General features: G+C 42.3%; 1 protein-coding gene across 3 annotated transcripts in view; it reads right to left on the bottom strand.

The window, feature by feature from the left end:
- HOMER1 (homer scaffold protein 1) overlaps window positions 1–21,419 on the bottom strand; it is a 130,970-nt gene that overhangs the window by 106,494 nt on the left and 3,057 nt on the right. Inside the window, exon 1 of one of the 3 annotated variants that reach the window (XM_038532470.1) lies at window positions 18,939–19,761. The exons of 1 other annotated variant lie outside the window; for it this stretch is intronic. In XM_038532470.1, the coding sequence (XP_038388398.1) occupies window positions 18,939–18,943 (5 nt within the window). In that variant the 5' untranslated portion in view covers window positions 18,944–19,761. Of the gene's footprint in view, window positions 1–5,208; window positions 5,447–18,938; window positions 19,762–21,419 lie in introns of those variants that run through there. One more of the 3 variants, XM_038532472.1, reaches the window with a different exon arrangement.

Genomic DNA, 21,419 nt, shown 5'->3' with positions numbered 1-21,419 from the left:
CCACGCTATCTTGATAATAAGATTAAGATCAGCACAGGAGTACAGGTACTCTGAGTAACCAGAATGAGAACAAAAGCCCACCCTGTCCAGAGAGACTAAAAATATTTACATTTATCAAGAGTAAGAAAGACAAGTTAAAGCTGCAAAACTGCTTTCAAAATAGTAATCTACTGAGTTCTTAGTAGGAATCTGAGCAATGTTCAAGTGCTTATGCCAATCAATTAATTTCTGTGCCTTTCCCAGGTATGAAAGAAGACAGAACTTGAACACCTTTATACTCTGGTTCCCCAGTGAATGTCTGTGTGTTGTGTGTGGTATGTGTGCAGGGCACAAGTGAGAAATAAGATAAATATTAAATGCAGTCTAAGACTTCAAGTGGGCGCCAATACTTTCCACAGCACTAGATTTCAGGATGTTTTCTATAGAAAAGTCATCATACGTTAAGAAATTGATGGGACTCTGGCAAACTTAATACTTACAAGGTTTGTTTCCTAAAATAACAATGTCCTCCATAGAAGGGCAGTTGAAGAGGAAAGGGTAGCATATTAAAATAACTCTGAATATAATACTACAAAAATTGGACATACCTCTTTCATGTTTCATTGTTAGCAGAATGGAGACGAGGAAAACCCCTCTAACACACAGCTTGATTTCTCAGGTACAGTAGCAAACTAGATTTTGACTTCAACCATTAAAGCGCCAAAATTCATGGCTTTAACCTCAGTTGGGCCTTCTAAGCTCCCAGCTATTCATGGTTGGTAATCTCTTTCATTCTTCACTTCTCTTCTCAAGGCTCTGACCAACCTTCATCTTCTACGTTCTTAGTAGATAACCTTGTCTTCTATCATTTTCTAAAAATATATACCTATAAGGGCAGGGCTCTTTGTTTGTAGATGTATCTCATACACGTAGAACAGTGCCTGACACATATCAGGTTCTTAATAAATATTTGTTAAATGAAATCAATTAATGAGTTGAGGAAACGGAGTCCTTCAGCTAAGGAATTCTCTCCCAGCTCCCTGCCCATTAACCTACAAACAATCTAGTCATTTTCTTCCTTACATCCCTCTCTCTAGTCCATGTGGAAGATAAGCTGACTAGGGTACACAACTACCTGTGTTTCAGATCACAAGCTCTTCCATCTCTTTCCTCAGTAATTATCCCTCTCTGCTATAATTTTTAAATACCCTCAGCTATGAACTCCGTTCCTAGGGCCTAAAGGAATGCCTAATCCCATTTAGAAACAAAACCAAAAAAATTCTGAACCCTACAGCTTACTGAAGTCACAGTATTTCAAAGAAGCTTGGTCTTAAAGAAGTCTACATACACTTCTAGTCTCTACTTCCTCATCCTTCATTAGTACCATCACCCTGTGGCAATTTGGCTTCCATCCCAGACTTCTCAAACTGCTTAAGGTAAGGTCATTCATTAAAGGACCGCTACCTACCCAAATCTAAGAGCTACTTTAGCTTCGTTTGAGGCTTCTGCTACATTTGATCCTGGCCACTCATTTCTTAAAATTTCCTTACCTGACTTTTTGGCACTATTCTCTGTTTTAGCCTGACAGCTTTCTCTTTTGCCTGGCCCTTAAATGACTGTTCCCCTAGAGAGGCCTCATCTGCTCTTTTCTATAAATACCCTGAATGAGCTCATCGACATTCATAGTTTCAACCAATACTTACATATTCTACTGACTCCCAAAACTCTATCCTCAGCCCAGTTCTTTTTACCTAAAGTCCAGACCTGGATATCCAACCAGAAGACATTCCCATATGGACAGCCATAAATAGATCAACGTTTACCCAATTTGTCATTTCACCTCATTGCAAACTTCTCCTGGTTCCCTATCTCAACTAATTGCTGACCAAGCCAATTTCTTTATTCCTTTTTATCTACACAGTTCATTGTCAACTTCTATAGACTACATAACTCTCTTGAATTCAGCCCCTGTTCTATGTTAACACAAGCCATTATTCTTGACTAAATTGCTACACTTAACCTATCACACAATTAAACTTGAGGGTCTTCAAGACTGCCACCCATTTCTCATACACATTCCCCTCCTTCAAGTCCAAAACTTCCTCCACATTGCAACACTGAGTAGTTAATATAAAATACAAGCATAGTAATAACTCTACCAGCTTAAAATTGTTCCTTTGCTGACCATCACTTAAAGCAATGGCCTCTAAAGTGGGGTACAGAAAGTTTTGTCCTCTTTCACTTCTATTTTTTTGTTTTATAACTCTATGTGTGTGTATATATATATATATACACACAGTAGAACATTTAACATAAATGTATACATATGAAGAAACATGCTTAAAATCTTTTACTGATATAAGTACTTGAAAAATATGGAGACCACTAATTTAGAGGAAAAGTATAACCCTCTAGTAAGTCATCATACGGCACTAGACTTTTAATGAAATCTGCTTTTATACTATATATGAATTATGCCAAACTACTTTAACTTTTTAACTGGCATACATCATCTTTGAGGCTTTACCTGTGCCACCCCTCTGCCTGAAGTGCCCTAATACCCACTCACATATGTTTTGACTTCCCATTACCTACCCTATCAATTCACCTCTTCTTTAAGTCTCAAAACAAACTTAACTGGCTACGTGAAGCTTTATTTGACCTTCCCAGGTGGCGGTGAACACTTCCTTCTCTGCGCTCTCAAACACAACGTGCATTTCTATTACAGCAGTAATGTAATTTCGTGTTTACATGGTTGTCTACTCATCTTTGTATTGCCAGTACCTAGCATGACTCATGACACAAATTAAGTGCTTAATGTTTGTTACAAGTGCTCAAGAGGCACAGTGTTAGGGGACAAACTGCAGCAATATCTTAGTTACCCAAAACAGTTGAGAGAGTAAGTGCTTTGTTTTGCTGAGGTTTGGGCTGATGATCAATTTTAACTATTTAATTTTAAGATGTGCTTGCATCATGCATTGAATTTTCAGGTGTTGGTAACACAGATAGATTTTCAGAAAGCTAACACATTATCATTTACCAAATTCTAATCAATTAACCATCAACAGCATGAACACATTCTGAAAGACATCTTATATAAGTTCAAATGTTATGGCTCAATGACTCTGGTCAAACATAGCAAATTAATTGCATACATTTATCTTCCTTTTCTGAAATTTCACTAAAATGTAAGTGAAGGGAAAAAGAAGGTATGAATCTGTAACATCAAAGGAGAAGTGACACCAGTGCATAAGTAATTCTAATACAGTTCTGAAAGATGTGATTTTAAAAGAAGGAATAGTACTTGACTTGGCCAAGCCAAGGAAACTAAATTGCCTATAAAAAGAGAACTAATAAGTGAACTTGCTGGTGAAAATTTATAGGCAATGGGGCTGCAGAAAAAGAGTGTAAGGCACAGGGCTGAAAACTGGGAATTGATTGAAAATTTAGATAACAAAGAAATTAAGACTCCCCTCCCCACAATCCAGCAATAAACTTGCCCAACAGCAGAAGACAAAGGTAAGGCCTAAAGTAAGAGCATTAAGAGAAAGGCTACAAATTAAACCACAGCCTTTCACAGTCTTTCACTCTTCCCTTTGTGCTTTTCACATTACAGCAGGTAACATGACTCTTAGGTACACATGGAAGAAAATACTGATCTTGCTCTCAGAATGCCAAGAGGTATACATACTGGAAGATCATTCTCTGAATAAAATGAACTATCTCAGAGAAGAGATCTCTACTTACTGACACTCAGGAACCACCCAAGAAAAAGACCACTACTTAAACGCCTAAAATGAAGTATTAAGGACAGGCTTCACTGAATCACAAAGAGCTTTGAATCAGCTTTTCAGCATCTCACTCTAATGCATAGCTGAGGATCACCAGATATTCCAGAAAGTTTCCAATATGATAGGAGCTTAAAAAAAAAAAATACAAGAACACAAAAAAGGAAATTTAGGAAATTGAAAACAAAACTTCAAAATACTATAAATGTCCTCAAATAAGAGATTGAGAAAGAGGATTTGCATGGAAATTAAAAATCCATTTGAAGCATTAGAAGATGGAAGTCAAGGAAATTTCCTTAGAAGCCAGAATAAAGGGCAGCCCGGGTGGCTCAGTGGTTTAGCGCTGCCTTCAGCCCAGAGCCTGATCCTGGAGACCCAAGATCGAGTCCCACGTTGGGCTTCCTGCATGGAGCCTGTTTCTCTCTCTGTGTCTCCACCTCTCTCTCTCTCTCTCATGAATAAATAAAATCTTAAAAAAAAAAAAAAGCTAGAATAAAAGGGAAAATATAGTAGGAAAGATAAAACTAAGAAAATTCATAAACAGAAGACAGAAAATGTTTAAGTAATTTTTTTTTTTAATACAAGGAAATCTCCCAAATTTAGGGAAGTTAATCAAATTGAAATGGCCAACAGACCGAGAGTGCAAATGGTAAATCAAAAAACACACAAAAAAACCCCACACCATATCATCATGAAGTCTTTGATCAGCAAAGGAAAAAAAAAATCCTAAAACCTTTCATAGCGAAGGGAAAAGTCATACAAGAAGGAACAGGAATCAGAAACAAGTAGGCTTCAACAGGAACACTGTTAAAAAACTAGATTAGGTCAGTGCCTTCACAATGAAAGGACGTCATTTCCTGTCTAGAGATCTAAACTCAATTTAAAAAGGAGGGAGCAGAGGAGACACCTTCATATATTAGGTCTCAAAAGTCATCTCCTACCTAGTCATTTTCAGTAACTACAGGAAAATGAGCTTCAGTAAAATAAAGGGGTAAACCATGAAAGAAAACAGTGTCCAGGAAACAGAAGATACAATACAAACAAATAAATGGGAATATACAAGAGGAACGTTTAGGATAAGAACTACCAGTATGCCTAAGGAGTATCCAATCCATATTGCATCAGGAGTGCAGAGGGCTATAGATTTTTTTTAAAGTTAAGAAAAAATTGGAATGGTAATGTTGGTATTTGAGCATTTGGATAACATCCATGGATACATGATGTGGTCTAGCAGACAGAATTCTAAGATGGCCCCGAAGATTATTGCCTGCTGGTGGATACTTTCTGCATAAAGCTCTTCCCTTGAGTATGGGTAGAATAGGATAACACAGAGTTGTTGAGTAGTTGTTAGTAATACAGAGTAGATGAGAGTCACTAATCCACTGACTTTCAGTTAATCAAAAGGGAGATTGCCCAGTTATCCTGGGTGACCTTGACTTACTTAGGTGAGTCCTATAAAAGAAGATGAAGCTCCTTCATTTGGCTCCTCCTGCTGGCTTTAAAGACACAGCTTCTGAGTTCCACATATGCAAGGAAATGAATTCAGCCAACAACCACATTAGCTTTGAAGATGATGTAGATCCATAAATGCGTATTTAGTCCCAGCTGCCATTTTGACTGCTGTCTTGTGAGACCCTGAGAAGATCCAATTAAGGTAGCCGACTCTTGACTCACAGAAACTGTGTGATAAACATATGTTGTTTTAAGCCACTAAGACGGAGGCAATTTGTCACAGCAATAGAAATCTAAAACTATGGCATGTGGACACACTTAAGGCTATGTAAGCAGAATAAACAACCCTAAATGAAGTCATACTTCCTCCAAATGCATAAGACTTCAGGAGTCAAAGCAGTGTCAAGTAATTTTAAAAATAATACAGTTAGTAATACCAGAAAGCAGAATTAGAAATGGGCTTAACTGATCAGTACTGCTGAAAGTAATCAGGTTTAGAGAGAGAGAGAGATCAGTTTCAAGTCGTCCTGGATCTTTTAGCTCATAAAAAATAGATGAGAGTCTCAATCAGGGATTTTCCTCTAAGTTCAGAATTATAATTTTTACAAATTTCAAGCAAAGAAAAAACAAAAGCTTCAGGGGTCACTGAGTTTTCAAATGGACAAAAAAGTTTCTCACATGTGTCAGCTTCATTTCTCAAATACAAGAACTCTCAGAGTAAGGTCCTAAAATCAACAGCATCAGCATGATCTGGGAATTTATTAGAGCAACAAACTTGTGGGACCCACTTTCAGACTCACTGAATTAAAAATTGGAGGTGAAGCCAGCAATCCCAGTTTTTAACAAAACTTCTAGGTAATTCTGATACAGGTTCAAAATCAAGAACCACTAATCTAATGTTAATTTCTGCCCCTGTCCTATGTTCTAGTCTTCCTTCTTCAGTCAAGTTAAAGAATTTCCAAAATTACTGCACCCAACCTAGATTAGCCACCAGCTTGGCAGATGCTTAAAAAAAAGTCTGCTAAATAATTAATGTCTTAGGCCTCAGATGTGATCTTTCACTAGTTTTTAGAACTGGATATGAATGACATTAGGCAGGTTGTATTCTCTTCACTTTCCCAGTCTCCACCAATCCCTACTGCCTTCTACCTTATACATTCACACACTTTTCTGCCCACTGAGACCTCTAGGAAAAATAATTCAGAAAAAACAAATCCATATTTCAATCTGGATACAATATGGCCCAACCTTTTCTTACAAATTCTAGGAAATCAAGTAACTTACAGCTATCCCATGATGATTCAAGGCTCTCCTAGTCCAGCGTTATGCCCTAGGAAAGATGTCTCAAAATAACATCTCAAGATTTCTATTTCTGGTCTAAAGTCTTCAGAAAAGTAGATCCTGACTACTTAAGTATTTCAGGGGCTCAGAGCCCAGTAACTATAAGGGCAGTTAACAGGGCTTTGACTGATGGAATTCACAATTTAATATTAACTTTGGAAACTTTATACCAAGCATATGTAATAACATCAAATCATTTCTGAGAAAGACTTCAATGTAGTCAAAATTTAATGCATGAGCAAAGATTTAATTACACTAAAATTAGAATGCAGTTTCATTCCATACTATCTAAAAGGAAAACAAGATACATTTAATGAACTCATCACTAAGATACCAAGCTTACACTAAATTAGAATGTTTCTTTTAACTATGAAGGGTTAGAAACCCTTCTCTAAATGAATCTCTATGGGGTGCCTTGGTGGCTCAGTCAGTTAAACACCTGCCTTTGGCTCAGGTCGTGATCCCAGGGTCCTGGGATTGAGCCCCACATCGAGCCCTGCATAGGGTTCACTGCTGAGCAGGGAGTAGGCTTCTCCTTCTCCCTCTGTCCCTCCCCCAACTCGTGTGTGCTCTATCTCTTGCTCTCTCTCTCAAATAAATAAATAAAATCTTGAAAACAAGAATGAGTTCTGTGTCAGTAAGCATCCATTTAGGATGCACTGAACTAATGCTAAGAGCCTGAGGAGCTAGAGGATCTAGCACATGCTCTGCCATTTCATAGTGACATAACTTCCTGTAAGTCACACGTTCCCTTTGAGCTCTATCTCCTTATCCATAAAAAGTGTCGATTAATACTAACAGTCTGATAACTCCTTACACTTAAAAAACAAGAAATCATCTTTACTGTCATTAGTTACTTCTTTAATCCATTTTGAAAAGAAAAATGAAATAAAAGCAAGCTAACACTGGGTCAAACACATAAGTATCTGTATTAGGAATACTAACTGGGGCAGCCCCGGTGGCGCAGCGGTTTAGTGCCACCTGCAGCCCAGGGCGTGATCCTGGAGACCCGGGATCAAGTCCCACATCGGGCTCCCTGCATGGTGCCTGCTTCCCCCTCTGCCTGCGTCTCTGCCTCTCTCTCTAGCTGTGTCTCTATGAATTTAAAAAAAAAAAAAAAAAAAGGAATACTGATTCTGATAATTTATATGATATTGGCATTTTTTAAATACCCCCCCCACCCTTAAAATAAAAGAGAAGTTCTAAGACTTAATATATTCATCATAGAAAAACAAAGGTTCAGAAAAACTCAAGAAACATTTCACAATCCTACATCCCAAAAATAAATATGGTAGCACTTCTGGAAATGTTTTTCAAGTATTTTTATGCATATACAGAAGTATTTTAGATAGCTGAGGTCATAGAAGACATACAATCTTGCATTACGGTTAAATGACCACTGCACCATCTTTCAAAACATTCTTCAGGCTAGCTTTCTATCACAGAATGGTTTACTAATCATATACTGATGACTCACAATATACTAATACGTCACCAAATAAAAGTAAATAGTAATACTGTCATTAATATCTTTTTCTCTTTCCCCTATTAACATAGACATAGTAATAAATATCAATTCACCATTAATAAAATATTTGATGAAAGCAACAATGAAAATAGACAACTAAAATTCTATAGATTATCAACTGAGTAAGGAAAAAGGCAGCCTGCAAGATCTAAAACGATTAAAAAAAAAAAATCAAGAGAACCTCAAGAGAGAGGAGTTTAAGGGTGATTTGGGAGTCTTCCCATTCAGCTCAGTGTATATGGATCCCTGGCAGTACTGAGTAAACAAGCGTAGGTGGCATCTTCATTCTGTAAACATCTTAGGAGCTGGCAGGGTGATTACGCAAAGCACATGAATTTTAATGTTCAAATCCATGTGAGAAACATTCCTAACAACAGAGTAGGAGAGAAAATGGCAGTTTTATAAAAGAATAAGCAAAAGGGAAGCAAATAACAGGGCAGGCTAAGCACACTCGAGTACGTTGATAGGTTCAAAGTAACTGTCCTACTAGAAGTCTAGTAATGTACAGACTTACCTTCCATGAAGCAGGACTGACCGGCAGAAATTTTCTAACAGTACTTTGAGCTCTTTGAGAGTCAGGTCCACTTAACATAATTTCTTAGAGACTGTCTAATGGGAGAAACTCAAAGTAACTAGGACAGAAAACGCCAACTCACAAAAAAAGCCTTATTCAGAGCAGCCCTCTTAAACTTACTTAGAAGCACTTTAATGAAACAGAAAGAAGGCAGTAACTACTGCAGTAAGACTGGGGCATACCTAATCAGAACGGTGAAAAGATCCAATGATCTGCCTAGAGAAGTGATCAGAAAAACAACTGGTACATGCAACTGTATATCTAATTGCTAGGAATCGGGATTTTATTTTTTTAAGATTTATTTATTTATTTTTATTTATGATAGACACAGAGAGAGAGAGAGAAAGAGGCAGAGACACAGGAGGAGGGAGAAGCAGGCTCCGTGCCGGGAGCTCGACGTGGGACTCAATCCCGGGACTCCAGGATCGTGCCCTGGGCCAAAGGCAGGTGCCAAACCGCTGAGCCACCCAGGGATCCCCCGGGATTTTCTATATATGAAAAATGGGTTCTAATTCCCCAGATCCTCTCAACTTGTATTGAACACGGTGCTATACTGTGAACTAGATGGCTAGCAAACACAATATATAATACTTGAAGAGATATACACCAGAGCTGTGGCTCTCAGCACATTTCTGTGAAGGCTCTCCTACTGAACACAGGGACAAATTTCCTTCCTTACAGGAGGGGAGAAAAAAGTCAAGAAGTCTCTTCGACAGCCCTCTGGACTGTGAGGCATGTCAACACATGGATTCAGATGGATCAAACAGACATGACATAATAAACATGACTTGTAATGAAAGCTGCTATAGTATCTATGGTTCCTCAGCAACAGTTGTTTGGGTTTAATTTTTGTCCAACTCTCATTTGGTAATTTTACCAAAAGACCTCAATCTTTACAGCTGCTCTCTGCCTTAAGGAACTATTGCCAAATCCTGTCAAAGATAACATGTTAATGTTTCATGTTTTATGGAATAACATTAAAAGAAAATGTCATAAAGCAAAACTTTTTTTTTTTAAGTATTTTATTTTATTTTATTTTATTTTATTTTATTTTATTTTATAGGCACACAGTGAGAGAGAGAGGCAGAGACACAGGCAGAGGGAGAAGCAGGCTCCATGCACTGGGAGCCCGACGTGGGATTCGATCCCAGGTCTCCAGGATCGCGCCCTGGGCCAAAGGCAGGCGCCAAACCGCTGCGCCACCCAGGGATCCCGCAAAACTTTTTTTTAAAGCTAATACTAGCTGTTAAAAGAGATTAAGGTGACTTTTCAAAAGCTAGAAAAGTATAAAGGTAAATATATTATGAAGGGAAAATACTGACTAGATTTTTAATATTTTGTATTTCATAAATAACTTTTTTTAAAAAGATGTTATTTATTCATGAGAGACAGAGAGAAAGGCAGAGACACAGAAGAGGGAGAAGCAGGCTCCCTGTAGGGAGCCCGGGATTCCAGGATCACAATGAAGGCAAGAGACAATCACTGAGCCACCCAGGCATCCCAATAACTTTATTTTCTGATACAAGAAAGAAAACAGTATTTTTTTGCTTTCCTCCAATAGCCTACCTCCAAAGAGCAAGGACAGCTGCATGTAAATGAAATCCAGTTCTTAACTAAGTCAAATGTTAGTTTTACCCCCTTAAAATTCTTTGAGCTACACAAAAGTCATAGTGGGTTCACAATCCATTACTAGGTGGAAAAAATCGCACAAGAAAGAATATTTGGATTTTTTTCCTTTGCAGGGCCACTAGAAAGATGCCCCTGTAAAATTAATTCTAAACTATCCTTACCAGAGGGACGCCTGGGTGGCTCAGCAGTTGAGCGTCTGCCTTTGACTCAGGGCGCGATCCTGAAGTCCCAGGATGGAGTCCCACATTGGGCTCCCTGCATGGAGCCTGCTTCTCCCTCTGCCTATATCTCTGCCTCTCTCCTCTCTCTCTCATGACTAAATAAATCTTAAATAAATAAACTATACCAGAGAAATGAGATTTTTAAAAACATTTTAAAACAAGATGGGAAAATAAATGAAATAAAGTTGATTCCTTGAACAACACAGGTTAAGAACTATTGATCCCCTGCACTGTGAAAAATTCAACTTTTAACTTTTGACTCCCCTAAAACTTAACTACTAACTTACTGTTCACCAAAAGCCTTTCTGATAACAGTTAATAAAATAACATTAGAGAAAATGTTATTAAGAAAATCAGGACAACTGCACTGGGTGGCTCAATTGGTTGAATGTCTGCCTTCAGCTCTGGTCATGTTCTCCAGTTCCTGGGATCCACCACCATTGGGCTCCCTGCTCAGAGGGGAGTACGCTTCTCCTCTTCACTCTGTTCCTCCCTGCCCGCCCCCTCAGACCCCACTCATGCTCTTTCTCTTTCTTTTATTTCTTTCAAAGAAATAAATTTTTTTAAAAAGAAAGTAATAAGAGAAAATACATTTACAGGACTGCACTACATGTATGTGTGTGTGTGTGTATATATATATATTTATATATATATATATAAATTATGTGTGTAAGTAGACCCCTGCAGCTCAAACCCGTGTTGTTTAGGGGTCAAGAAATAAAAGTAGATGAAAAAGACAATATATATATATATATGTATGTGTACGTATAATTTCAACCTCTCCCCTCAAAAATGTTGCTTAACAAAAGCAGGATTGATTCTTACTGATTTCATCTATTTTACTCAGATATTAGGGAAAAGAGAAATGATCAATGGGTTAGGTTTATGATGAATGGGGAAAGGAGAAGCAAGCTACAATTACAAGCTGAAGTTCATTGGTAAATTTGTTTAACAGAGATAGAAAGCAGATATCCTAATTTTACGATATATAGAAAGGTATGCTATAAAAATTAAGAATCTACCTGTGATTTTATTTGCATGTTGAAGACCACTGTATAATTAGCTTTTAAAAAGTTTACCAACTCTTACAATGTTTTAGAAACATTTTTAATCTCTAGAAAAATCTCATTTATTCTACAAACATAATGAATCTTATAAACTACAGTCATTTTACTAAGCCACAGATCATAAGGCTTTACAAATATGTAACAAACTGCACATTTTTTAAAGAAATTCTTACTGAGAAATAAAGCTATTTAAAATGTCATATTCAATCATTTCAAAATTTTATCAAGAAATATTAAGTATCTGGAACTCATTTTCCTTACTCTTCTGTCCAGTAAATTGGATTAATCCTAAATAACAGAACAATCCAGTAACGAAAAATATTTCAACTAAACACCAGAGGTCTGGGAAAAAAAAAAAAATCGGCAGTAGGGAGGTTAGACCTTCTAAGACTTAATCATTTTTTTCTTCTGAGATATTCAATCATTTAAAACTACACTGAGTTTGGGCGCCTGGGTGGCTCAGTCTGCCTTCAGCTCCAGTCATGATCCCAGGCTCCTGGGATCAAGGCCGACATCAAGTGGGGAGTCTTCTCCCTCTCCTGCTCCCCAAGCTTGTGTGCTCATGAGCTTGTGCTTTCTGTCAAATGAATACATAAAATCTTTGAAAAAACAAAAAAATGAAACTGAGTTCACCAACTAATTACTTTAATCCTTTAACTGCTATGAATAATATTTCAGGTAATTAGCCTAAACCAACTTTCATGATCTCTAATCCCAAAAAAGAAAAGTCACACTAGTCAGATATATTGTGACTTCATTTCAAAATTATTAAATAAATTACTGTGCTGAACCAAAATTAAGATTTTCCCTTAAACACATCCTTTATATATTTCTTTTTTGAGAGGGATTTTTTTTGCATGTACATTTGTTTGCTCATGACAGGTCTGCAAGTTTGCTGTGAAAGTTTAGTAACTAGAGAGACAAGAAATCAAAATAAGGAAAATAAAATCACAAGTGAAATAAAATAGGATTAATAAGGATGTTTTAAAAAACATTCATATCCACGTAATGTGACCAACCAAAGTGACATAATACACTTTTGTTTTTAAGGATTACATAATCATATCTTACATGCTACTCAAAATCACTACTTCACAGTTCTTATAAAAACCTCAGGCCAGAGCCAATATCATCATATACTACATCCATTCTGTCTCCCAAATAATCTCACCTCTAATATTTGCTCCTCCTCCAAATTTACAGATACTTGAAGTAACTGACCTTGATTAGTTTATACAACTAATAGTTTTGTCCAAATACTCAAGTACCATAATCTTAATTCTCCTTTCAATTTATGCTGTTAAATATGTAATTATTCAAAAAAGTTTTAGTCTTCATTTTTAAAACCGTAGGATAAGATCTAGTTTGTTTTTTTTAAAAAAAATTACGTATTTGAGAGAGAGAACAAGAGGGAAGGACAGGAGTAGAGGATGAACTAAGTTCAAGCAGACTCCACTGTGAGGGCAAAGTCCATCATAAGGTTGGATCCCAGGACCCCAAGATCATGATCTGGGCTGAAATCAAGATCCAGATGCCCAATCAACTGAGCCACCCAGACGCTCCTGGAGTCAGGTTTTTTTTTTTTTTTTTTTTTTTTTTTTAAAGACATTACAAAATACCTTATATGTAAATCTAAATAACAATATTCCTACATTTTGGCATGCTAACTTGTTATTCCATATAGAGATGCTGTTCCATTTCAGTTGAGAATGGATGGGTAGGCCATCAACAAATTGGTGGCAATTACCACCAAATTTGGAAAAGTCCTCCTCCTCCAATTTCCTTTTTTTTGGGGGGGGGGGGGGGGGGGGGGGGGGGGGGAGGCAGTTAGGCAGGTACTTGGATGAGCATTGCCAATCCCCACACTGAAGCTGGGAAGTAGGGGGTAAACTGCATAAGCAAAGTTTAGGGAGAAGGGAGATTGGGAATAGGAAGAGGCTTAAATTATTTCTAGCACCTTCAACTGGGTAAATGCATTGTAGCCAGGGAAAAAGCCCTGAGGGTCCTCTGCTACTGTACTTGCTATGTCACTTGGACAAGAGAAAAAGGAATGAACTCACAGAGATTTAAAAAAAAAAAAAAAAGAGCAGAAAGAAACCAGTTAAAAGTCCTCACTATATGGAACAATAGGTTATAAACAAGGGAAAAGTACATTTGGAAAGAGCAAAGGTGACTTTGCCTATGTATGTTACCTTGAAAAAATCCCTAAAAACAAAAAATGAGTCCTTTCACATGTCAGTGAGAATAGGGGGGGGAACTCCATTATTCCATCAATAAATTAAAAAATAAACCCATTCTGATGAATGTCCTCATCACAAAAAACAAAAATCTGTAACTACGTGAGATGAGGGAGGTAACAGACCTAACCAGGGTCATTTTAGACTACAGATATGTTGAATCATTGTATCGTGCACCTTAAACTAATACAATGTTATATGTCAATTGTATTTTAATAAACTGAGGCAGAAAAACACTTCTCAAAATATGCAAACTCTTCCTCTTTTGTGGTCGATATTCTAAAATATATTGATAGATTTAAAAGTATAATTCTGTTAGTCACAGGTTAAGTAACTTTTCAGCTTACGAGGCAAATCTTGCCAACAACTCCAAATATCCTTTAATTACTTGCTTGGGGGAATGTGTTCTCACTCTTACTTCTCATGCAATTTGTATGCTAGCTAGAAAGTCCTTTTTAAACTCCCACATTCACTATTTCATGGCCCATCAAAGAGAGCAGCTCAACCAGGAACATATCATGCCATTTCCTACATTTCTACCCCTGCACATGAAACGTCTTATCCTGAAAAAGTCCCACTCAGACAACTACACACAACTCACTAAAATCCCTCCTCCCCTGCCCTCACCCTGGCATGTTATAATAGGTCCTGTTCAGCTATCCATTTCCCCCTACCTAGCTAGGAGCTAGGGTTCATTGCTCCACCTTAGTGTTTCCACAGGACTCAACACACAAAACCAAATTTTCAATGATTTTTAAAACTATTTTTTTCACCCTACTTCCCTGGCCCTTCATGTAATTTCTCTGCTTTATTTAAACTCTTTAGTGACTCCCACAGCCAAGAGCAGTGTTTTTCAAATTACCAGTTATCACTAGGTTGTTGTTAAATCAACTTATTGGATCTCAAATGTCATTCTTTCTTAAAAATAGAAAATATAACAGCACATCACACAAAAGGTATTCTTTTGTGACATTTTATCATTTATGTATGTGTGCACTTGCTTGTGAGGTAAAAATGCGTATCTTACTGTAATGGGTCATTATCCAAAAACAAAAAAGCTTGAAACGCACCAGCTTTTGTTTGATCTACAAGGCCTGTCTCTTACCACATCCCACAGAGCCAAGTTTGTCAAGCCCAGCTTTTTGGAAGTGCCTTCTCTCGGTGCTGTAAATCACACTGCTCCCTCTGCCCTGAATGCCCTCTCATTTGTGCACCAGGCCCACCTGTTCTCATCTTTCATTATTTAATACCTATTACCTCTTCCACAGGAGCTTTTCTATCCTTCCCTCAGCAGCTACGGCTACACACACTTCGTATTTCTCTGATGCCCTGTACCATGGCCCCCCAGATATTTCAGCGTACTTTCTAATTTCAGGCCTGTCTTCCTAACTTCTGAACTATAAACTCTCTGAGGGAAAGAGCACACATTATGAGTCTATCAGTAGCACTGAGCTGCTGAACAAGCCACAGAAAAGAAGTTCAACATTAGTCAAATGAACAAATAAGGACTTGGATCTAAATACTCTGAGATCAGAAATGACTGAGTGCCTTTTCAACAAAGCCCATTCAGATGCCAGTGCTGGATCAGGAGTTCCACATTTGTGCCTCAGCACAGGGAAGCCTGAGGCAGAAAAGAGGTGTCAGCTTCCTCTCTCCGCAAAGAAAGGACCCAGGTCAGGTTGCAATGCCGCAGCACCCACGTCCATGCTTCAGGAAGTTCTCTGGGGAAAGGCAGAGAAGGGGGTTTCTAAGAGGTTCCCACAGGCAGGGGAGATAAATCAGAACAGCAGTATTAGATCTCATTAGCATGGAGAATCACATTCTACAAATAACTTTCAAGGAGGCAGCCAGAGGAGGGAGGAAGGTTCTCCACTCCCCGGGGAGGGCACGAAGCTGTCAATAGGGGCTCAGCAGAACGGAAAGCAGCAGGAAGTCCCTGCAGGAGTTCCCTGACTTCCGCTGCCTACTCCAAGGCTCTGAAGCAGCAGGTGGCTCCTGCTCTCCTAGAGACCCCGCTGGCGGGCAGGCGGTCTGGGGGTCGCACCCGACAGGCCCTCCTCGCCGGGGCTGCGCAGCCTCTTGCACACCTTACAGCACCTACATGAATGCCCTCGTTCTTAGGGGTCGGATTCACCTATTTCCCGCCCGACCCTTCAACTGCCTTCCCTGTCATTAAGAACAGGGCGGCAGCACCCAAGACAGCCTGACAGACTCTGCCAACTGTCCGTTTCAGCTGTTCTTTTCCATTTCCACGATGGTTCATAAACTACTATTATTGGAGCCAGGTTGGTTTCCTGCCTAGACTCATCACCAGTTTTCTTTAAAAATGAAAATAATACCCAGGGGCGCCCAGGTGGCTCAGCTGGTTTCGGCGCCCAAGCCCTGACGTCGGCTCAGTTCATGACCTCAGGGTCCCGGGATCCAACACTGGATCAGGCTCCCCGCTCAGCAGGGGCCTACCTGAGACTCTTTCCCGCTCCCCCAGCCTCTGGCCCTTCCTCACTCAAGCTTGCCCACGAGAAGAATTCCTTTTGCTTAAACTTTGCCCCTAGATCTGCAATTATATCCACTGTTAAGATAAATTCTTATTATAACCTAACAGTCAAAAATGTATTTCATAAAATGTGAAAACTCTTCACCCACGACATTAAATTTTATATACCTGTCAAAGTAGAATAATTTAGGATTGCTGGGTAAAACTTCAAAGGCAATTTAAAATACTCTTTCCTTTTCGGGCACCTGGGTAGCTCAGTTGGGTAGGCATCTGCCTTGGGCTCAGGTCATGATCTTGGGGTCCTGGGCTCGAGCCCCACATCCTGCTCCCTGCTCCTCCCTTTCCTTCTGCCCCTCCCCCACTGGCACACAGGCTGGCATGTGTGTGCACTCCCTCAAATAAATGAAATCTTTATGAAAGATTTCCTTTATGTTCACACCATTTCCTTTTGGTTCAAATAGGTACAGGAGGCTAAGCTTACTACGCAAACACTTATCAGGTATAAACACCACCAAGTGTGCAAACTTCCACAAATGCCTTCTCTGTGCTCTTCTACTTTCTCCCATTCAGCCTCTCTTGACAACTCAGGTGAAACAAGTCACTATCAGTGAGCAAGAATCATAGCCATAAACACACACTTTTGGAAAACTAATGCCAGAAAATCCTCTTCCCCTCCAGTCTACTCCTGAAACTTTATTGGGAAGAGGACAAATAAATCAGTTTATCAATAGATTTAATTACGCTCAAGAACGAAAAATGTTTGCTATGTGTGGGGGCTTATTTTCATATTTTAACTACCAGCCCCCTTTGAAGCAAGTTTACCCCAGACCTCCTTTGGTAAAATAGTGAGCATTCATGCAGCTTAAAGATTGTGGAAAACCGATTTTCTTTCCTGATGCTACCAATCTACAGTCTGGAGAGAACGCAGCCTTCAACATGAAAAACTGCCACTTGTGGTTTTTTTTTTTTTTCTCTCTCTGACATTTTTAAACAGAAGAGCTGCAGATTCTCAAGGGAAGCCATATTTCAAAGGTTTTAAATAGCAGTACTTTTCAGTATTTTCGCTTATTAAAATTGGTGCAATTCATCCAAAACATTTTTAAATGCCATTACTTTCCAGCTGATGTGTTAAAAAACTGCTTAGAGAAAACAATCTCTCCATCTGAAAAATCTACTTTAAGAAAACCAACTAGTAATCATTAAAACAGGAGGAAAAAAAATTCAATTTTACAGATTGGAAAAAACTTAAAACTTATCATTTGATTCCTTCATTTTACAGAGAATAGAGTCCAGAGAGGTTAAATAATTTGCCTCAGATCACCAGGCTATGAATAGCAGCACTAAAATAGAATAAAGTATTTTAATTGCTTAGGCAGTACCCAAATCATGCAAGTTATATACATTCTCATCACTTGTCATTTTTTTAAAAGCAATGATCAGTTTCTCAATCATTCTGATGAAGACCTCCTACAACATATGCTCTACATTTTCAACCTCAAATTCTAACTCCAACAAAAAAAGGTATAGTACTATCCAAGAACTTTCCTCTGAAAGTTTCAAAGAAGAAAGCTGAGGTCGGCATACCCCTAAACTGTCACAATGAGCTTTAATCTATCCTTTCAATCCTGTCCATTAATTACACTTTAGGTCTGTTTGTTCAACCAGAAAGAGAAAGAGAGAGAGAGAGAGAAAATTCTCGAAGTTCCCCTTCAACAAAAAACATGGGTAATCTGTCAATGAAATGACTACCTCATTGCTCCATTAATACATTAGGGGTTTCTGGCTTACATTACAGCGGGTCACTAGCATTTTCCCAAGTCACGGTGTGAAGAGTTAATGGAAGGTTGGAAAACACTCTTGGGTTGACTCTGGTACTGTTACGGTTTAGGTCCGGCATTAACTAAGAACCCCAAGACCTGAGCTTAAGAGCAGATATACAGAGAAAGTGCAAGTTCCTTCAACAAAGAAAAAGCTTTTTCCTAATTCAAGCTCTGATCCACCAAGTGCACCAGCACCGTGGAGACGACATCAGCAGGAATTTCAGACCAAGGTTTTGGTGCCCCCAATAAATCAATTCTGCACGTTAGCTTTGGATATTCAAGGGCAAAACAGAGGGCACATGGGAGGCAACAATTTACACTGGATCATTTTCAAGGGCTGAAGTCCAACCACTCGTTACTTTACAATCGTTCCTTTGTGTGACTGATTCTTCTCCAAGTACTGAGGGAACGCAGTACTCCTCCCCCAAAGACCCCGGCAACACCACCTAAGACACAGGAGGATTTTAACGACAAACTGATTGCAGCAGGCTCAGCGGAGAAGTGCAGGACGCGCTGTCTTCGCAAATATTCGTAACAAACCTACATCCTGGTTACAAATTGTGTTCCTAATAACGTCCCTTCATCGTGACCCCTGGTGTCAACCTACAAAAAGAACTCGTTTAAAAGAACACACCTACATTTTTGACCGAGGACCAGTGTAGCCAAGTGGCCCATCTGTCCGAAAACCTCAAACACCATCACCGCCACGGCTCAGCGCGCGCACACGCACACGCGCGCACGCACACTCACACTCACTCACACTCACCCCGACAGCCTCAAAGGTGTGTTAGGCACTAAAAATCCTTACCCCATTTTGCCCAGTGAAAACTCGCTCTGAAGTTTCTGCTGTGCTGCTACAGAATAACTTCCAAAGGAATGTCTCCGTCCTGCTATTTCGCAGTTGCTTTTCCACCCCCCGAGATCCTTTTTTCTGGAGGTATTTCAGTGGTGCTGATAACTCGATTAGATCCCTCGGGTGAAACGATCTCTCTCGTAAACACCGAAACGTTCAAACAGAGGCGGCATCTGCTTATTAGAGTTAAAATGCTGCGCGGAGGAGACGGCGGTCAACTCTATTCCACAAAAATGAGTCTACGTGTGTCTGTCGGAAAACGCAGAATCCGGCTTCACCGAGTCCTATAAAAAATGAGTTCGGTGGTCATTCCGCTCTCGTCCTCCCCGACACTCCGGGAACGCCAGGCAGCTCGGCCTCTCGGCGCGACTAAGGCTGCGGGTTCGAATTCCTCCACCACACCGGCTCCCTTGGGGGGTGGAGCGTGTAACCCGATGCGACGTGCGTGCACTTTATACAGAGATCCCTACGAGAAAATAAAAATCCTAAAAGCAGCAATGCCACTGCTTCCCTGCGCTCACGTTAGAAAAAAAGCTATGCAGAAAAACCTCCTCGACGTGCAAGCCCGGAGCTCGCGCCGTGCACGGCGCTCCACATCGGAGCCGGTCTCTCCGCGTCTCCCCCTCCTAAGGCTCGGAGCGGAGAGGAGGCGGGGAGGAGGGCGAGGCGGCTGGGCAGGGTCGACTCACTGTCCCCAGGAGAACCCGCGGAGCCATCTCCAGGCCGGCAGCAGGCTGGGGCCGGCGGCCCGATCCCCCCCCGTCAGCCCCTGCCCGCCCCGCGCCGCCCAGCACAATGGAGCCCGGCGCGCGCCCGGCCCTTCATCCGCCGCTGCCGGCGTCCCTCGGCTCCTCGGGGCTCCGCGGCTCGGAGGCTGCCGGCGGCGGAGAGGGAGCGCGCCGGAGAGCCGAGCCCGCGCCGAGCCCGCGCCGCCCCCGGCGCCCGCTCCCGGCGCCAGCGCGGGCCGAGCTGCAGGGCCCCGAGCGTCGGGGCAGCGGAGCGGGGCTCGCGGCCGGGGAGAGCCGCTGCTCCAGCGCCGCCGCCGCGCTGCTCGCCCCGCGCGCCCCCGCCGCCGCCGCCGCCGCCGCCGCACGCGCCGCCTCCTCACACTCCCATCACCGCCCGCCGCCGCCGGCCTCCAGCGCCCGCCCGGCAGAGCAGCCCGCCGCCGCCTCCTCCGGCCGCTCGCGGGGCGGAGGGCGCCGCTTCCCGGGTCAGCGCCGCCCGCGACAGCCGAGCGCGGCGGCCAGGCGGGCTGCGGAGGGCGGCGGAGGGGGCGGGGAGAACCGGGGGGCGCGAGCGGTCCCTCCCCCCGCCGGCGGGGGGCGGCGGGCGAGGAAGCCGCGGCCGCGCGGGGCCGTCAGCCCGGCCTGCCTTCCTGCCTGCCTGCCTTCCGGCCTTCCCGCCTCCCCTAGTGGCCGGCGGCGGGCGGCCCGTGCGCTCGGCTCCTCCGCGCTCTCCCGGCCCCGCTCCCGGCCGCCGCAGCCTCCTCCGCGCCCCACGCCAGGTGCTCGCGCTCTGTCTCCATCCTCCCCGCAGGAGGACCTTTAAATAGCCACGTCAGCGCGCTCCTCTCCGCACGCACGTCACCCGCCGCTCTCGTCACCCGGTGCGGGGGATGATGTCACGCGGCCGGAAGTACTGCTAAATTAGGGAAGCCGCGGGGGGGGGGCGGGGGGGAGGACGGGGCGAGCGCCTGTGTGCCCACCTGCTCCCCGCTCCTGGAAGGCCGGAGCGCCGGGACCGCCCGAGAGCAGCCCCGGGAAGGAAGCGGCGGGCGGGGAGCGCCTGGCAGCGACTGTGCGGAGCGCCAGTGAGTCATCCGTGGCAACCGCGCCGAGCGCCGAGCGCCGAGCGCCGAGCGCCGGCGGCCGCCCCGCGTCCCTCGTCCCCGCCCCCGCCCCCCCCCCCCCCCCCCCCCCCCCGCAGCCGCGCGCGTCCCGGGCTTCCCGAGCCGCAGGGGCGCGGAGATGCGGGACGGGCGCGCGACCACCGCTGCGGGACGTGTGTCCCACCAGACTCGGGAAGAACCACCTTAATTTTCGGAAGGGTTGTTAGGTGCCGTTCTGCACACAGCGGACCGGAAAACTTTTCTCTCCCCGCTTGGTGCGTCCCCAGATCGCGAGGGAGCAACGGGCAGAGCTCCGGCCGAGGGGTGCGGGGGCACAGGTTGGAGGGAGAAGGCCGGCAAGTGATCCAAATGGTCCCATTTGCGTAATAGCGACATTTTGGCGTGAACGACGGCGAGACCGTCTCCGCTTTAAAAGTTCACTCGTAATTACTGTCCTATTTATAGCAAAAGCCGGTATGCCCTGTCAGTGCCAGCTGATCAGGAGTATGAGGTCCAGTCTGTGAAAATCAGAAACGAGGAAGACCACCAGAATTTTTTAGATTATCGACGCAAGTTCATTTAGATTATTTTTGTATTTTTTCTCC

This window comes from Canis lupus, chromosome 3 (assembly GCF_011100685.1).
Source record: "Canis lupus familiaris isolate Mischka breed German Shepherd chromosome 3, alternate assembly UU_Cfam_GSD_1.0, whole genome shotgun sequence".
NCBI lineage: Eukaryota > Metazoa > Chordata > Mammalia > Carnivora > Canidae > Canis > Canis lupus.
This window is presented reverse-complemented; position numbering and strand designations above follow the sequence as displayed.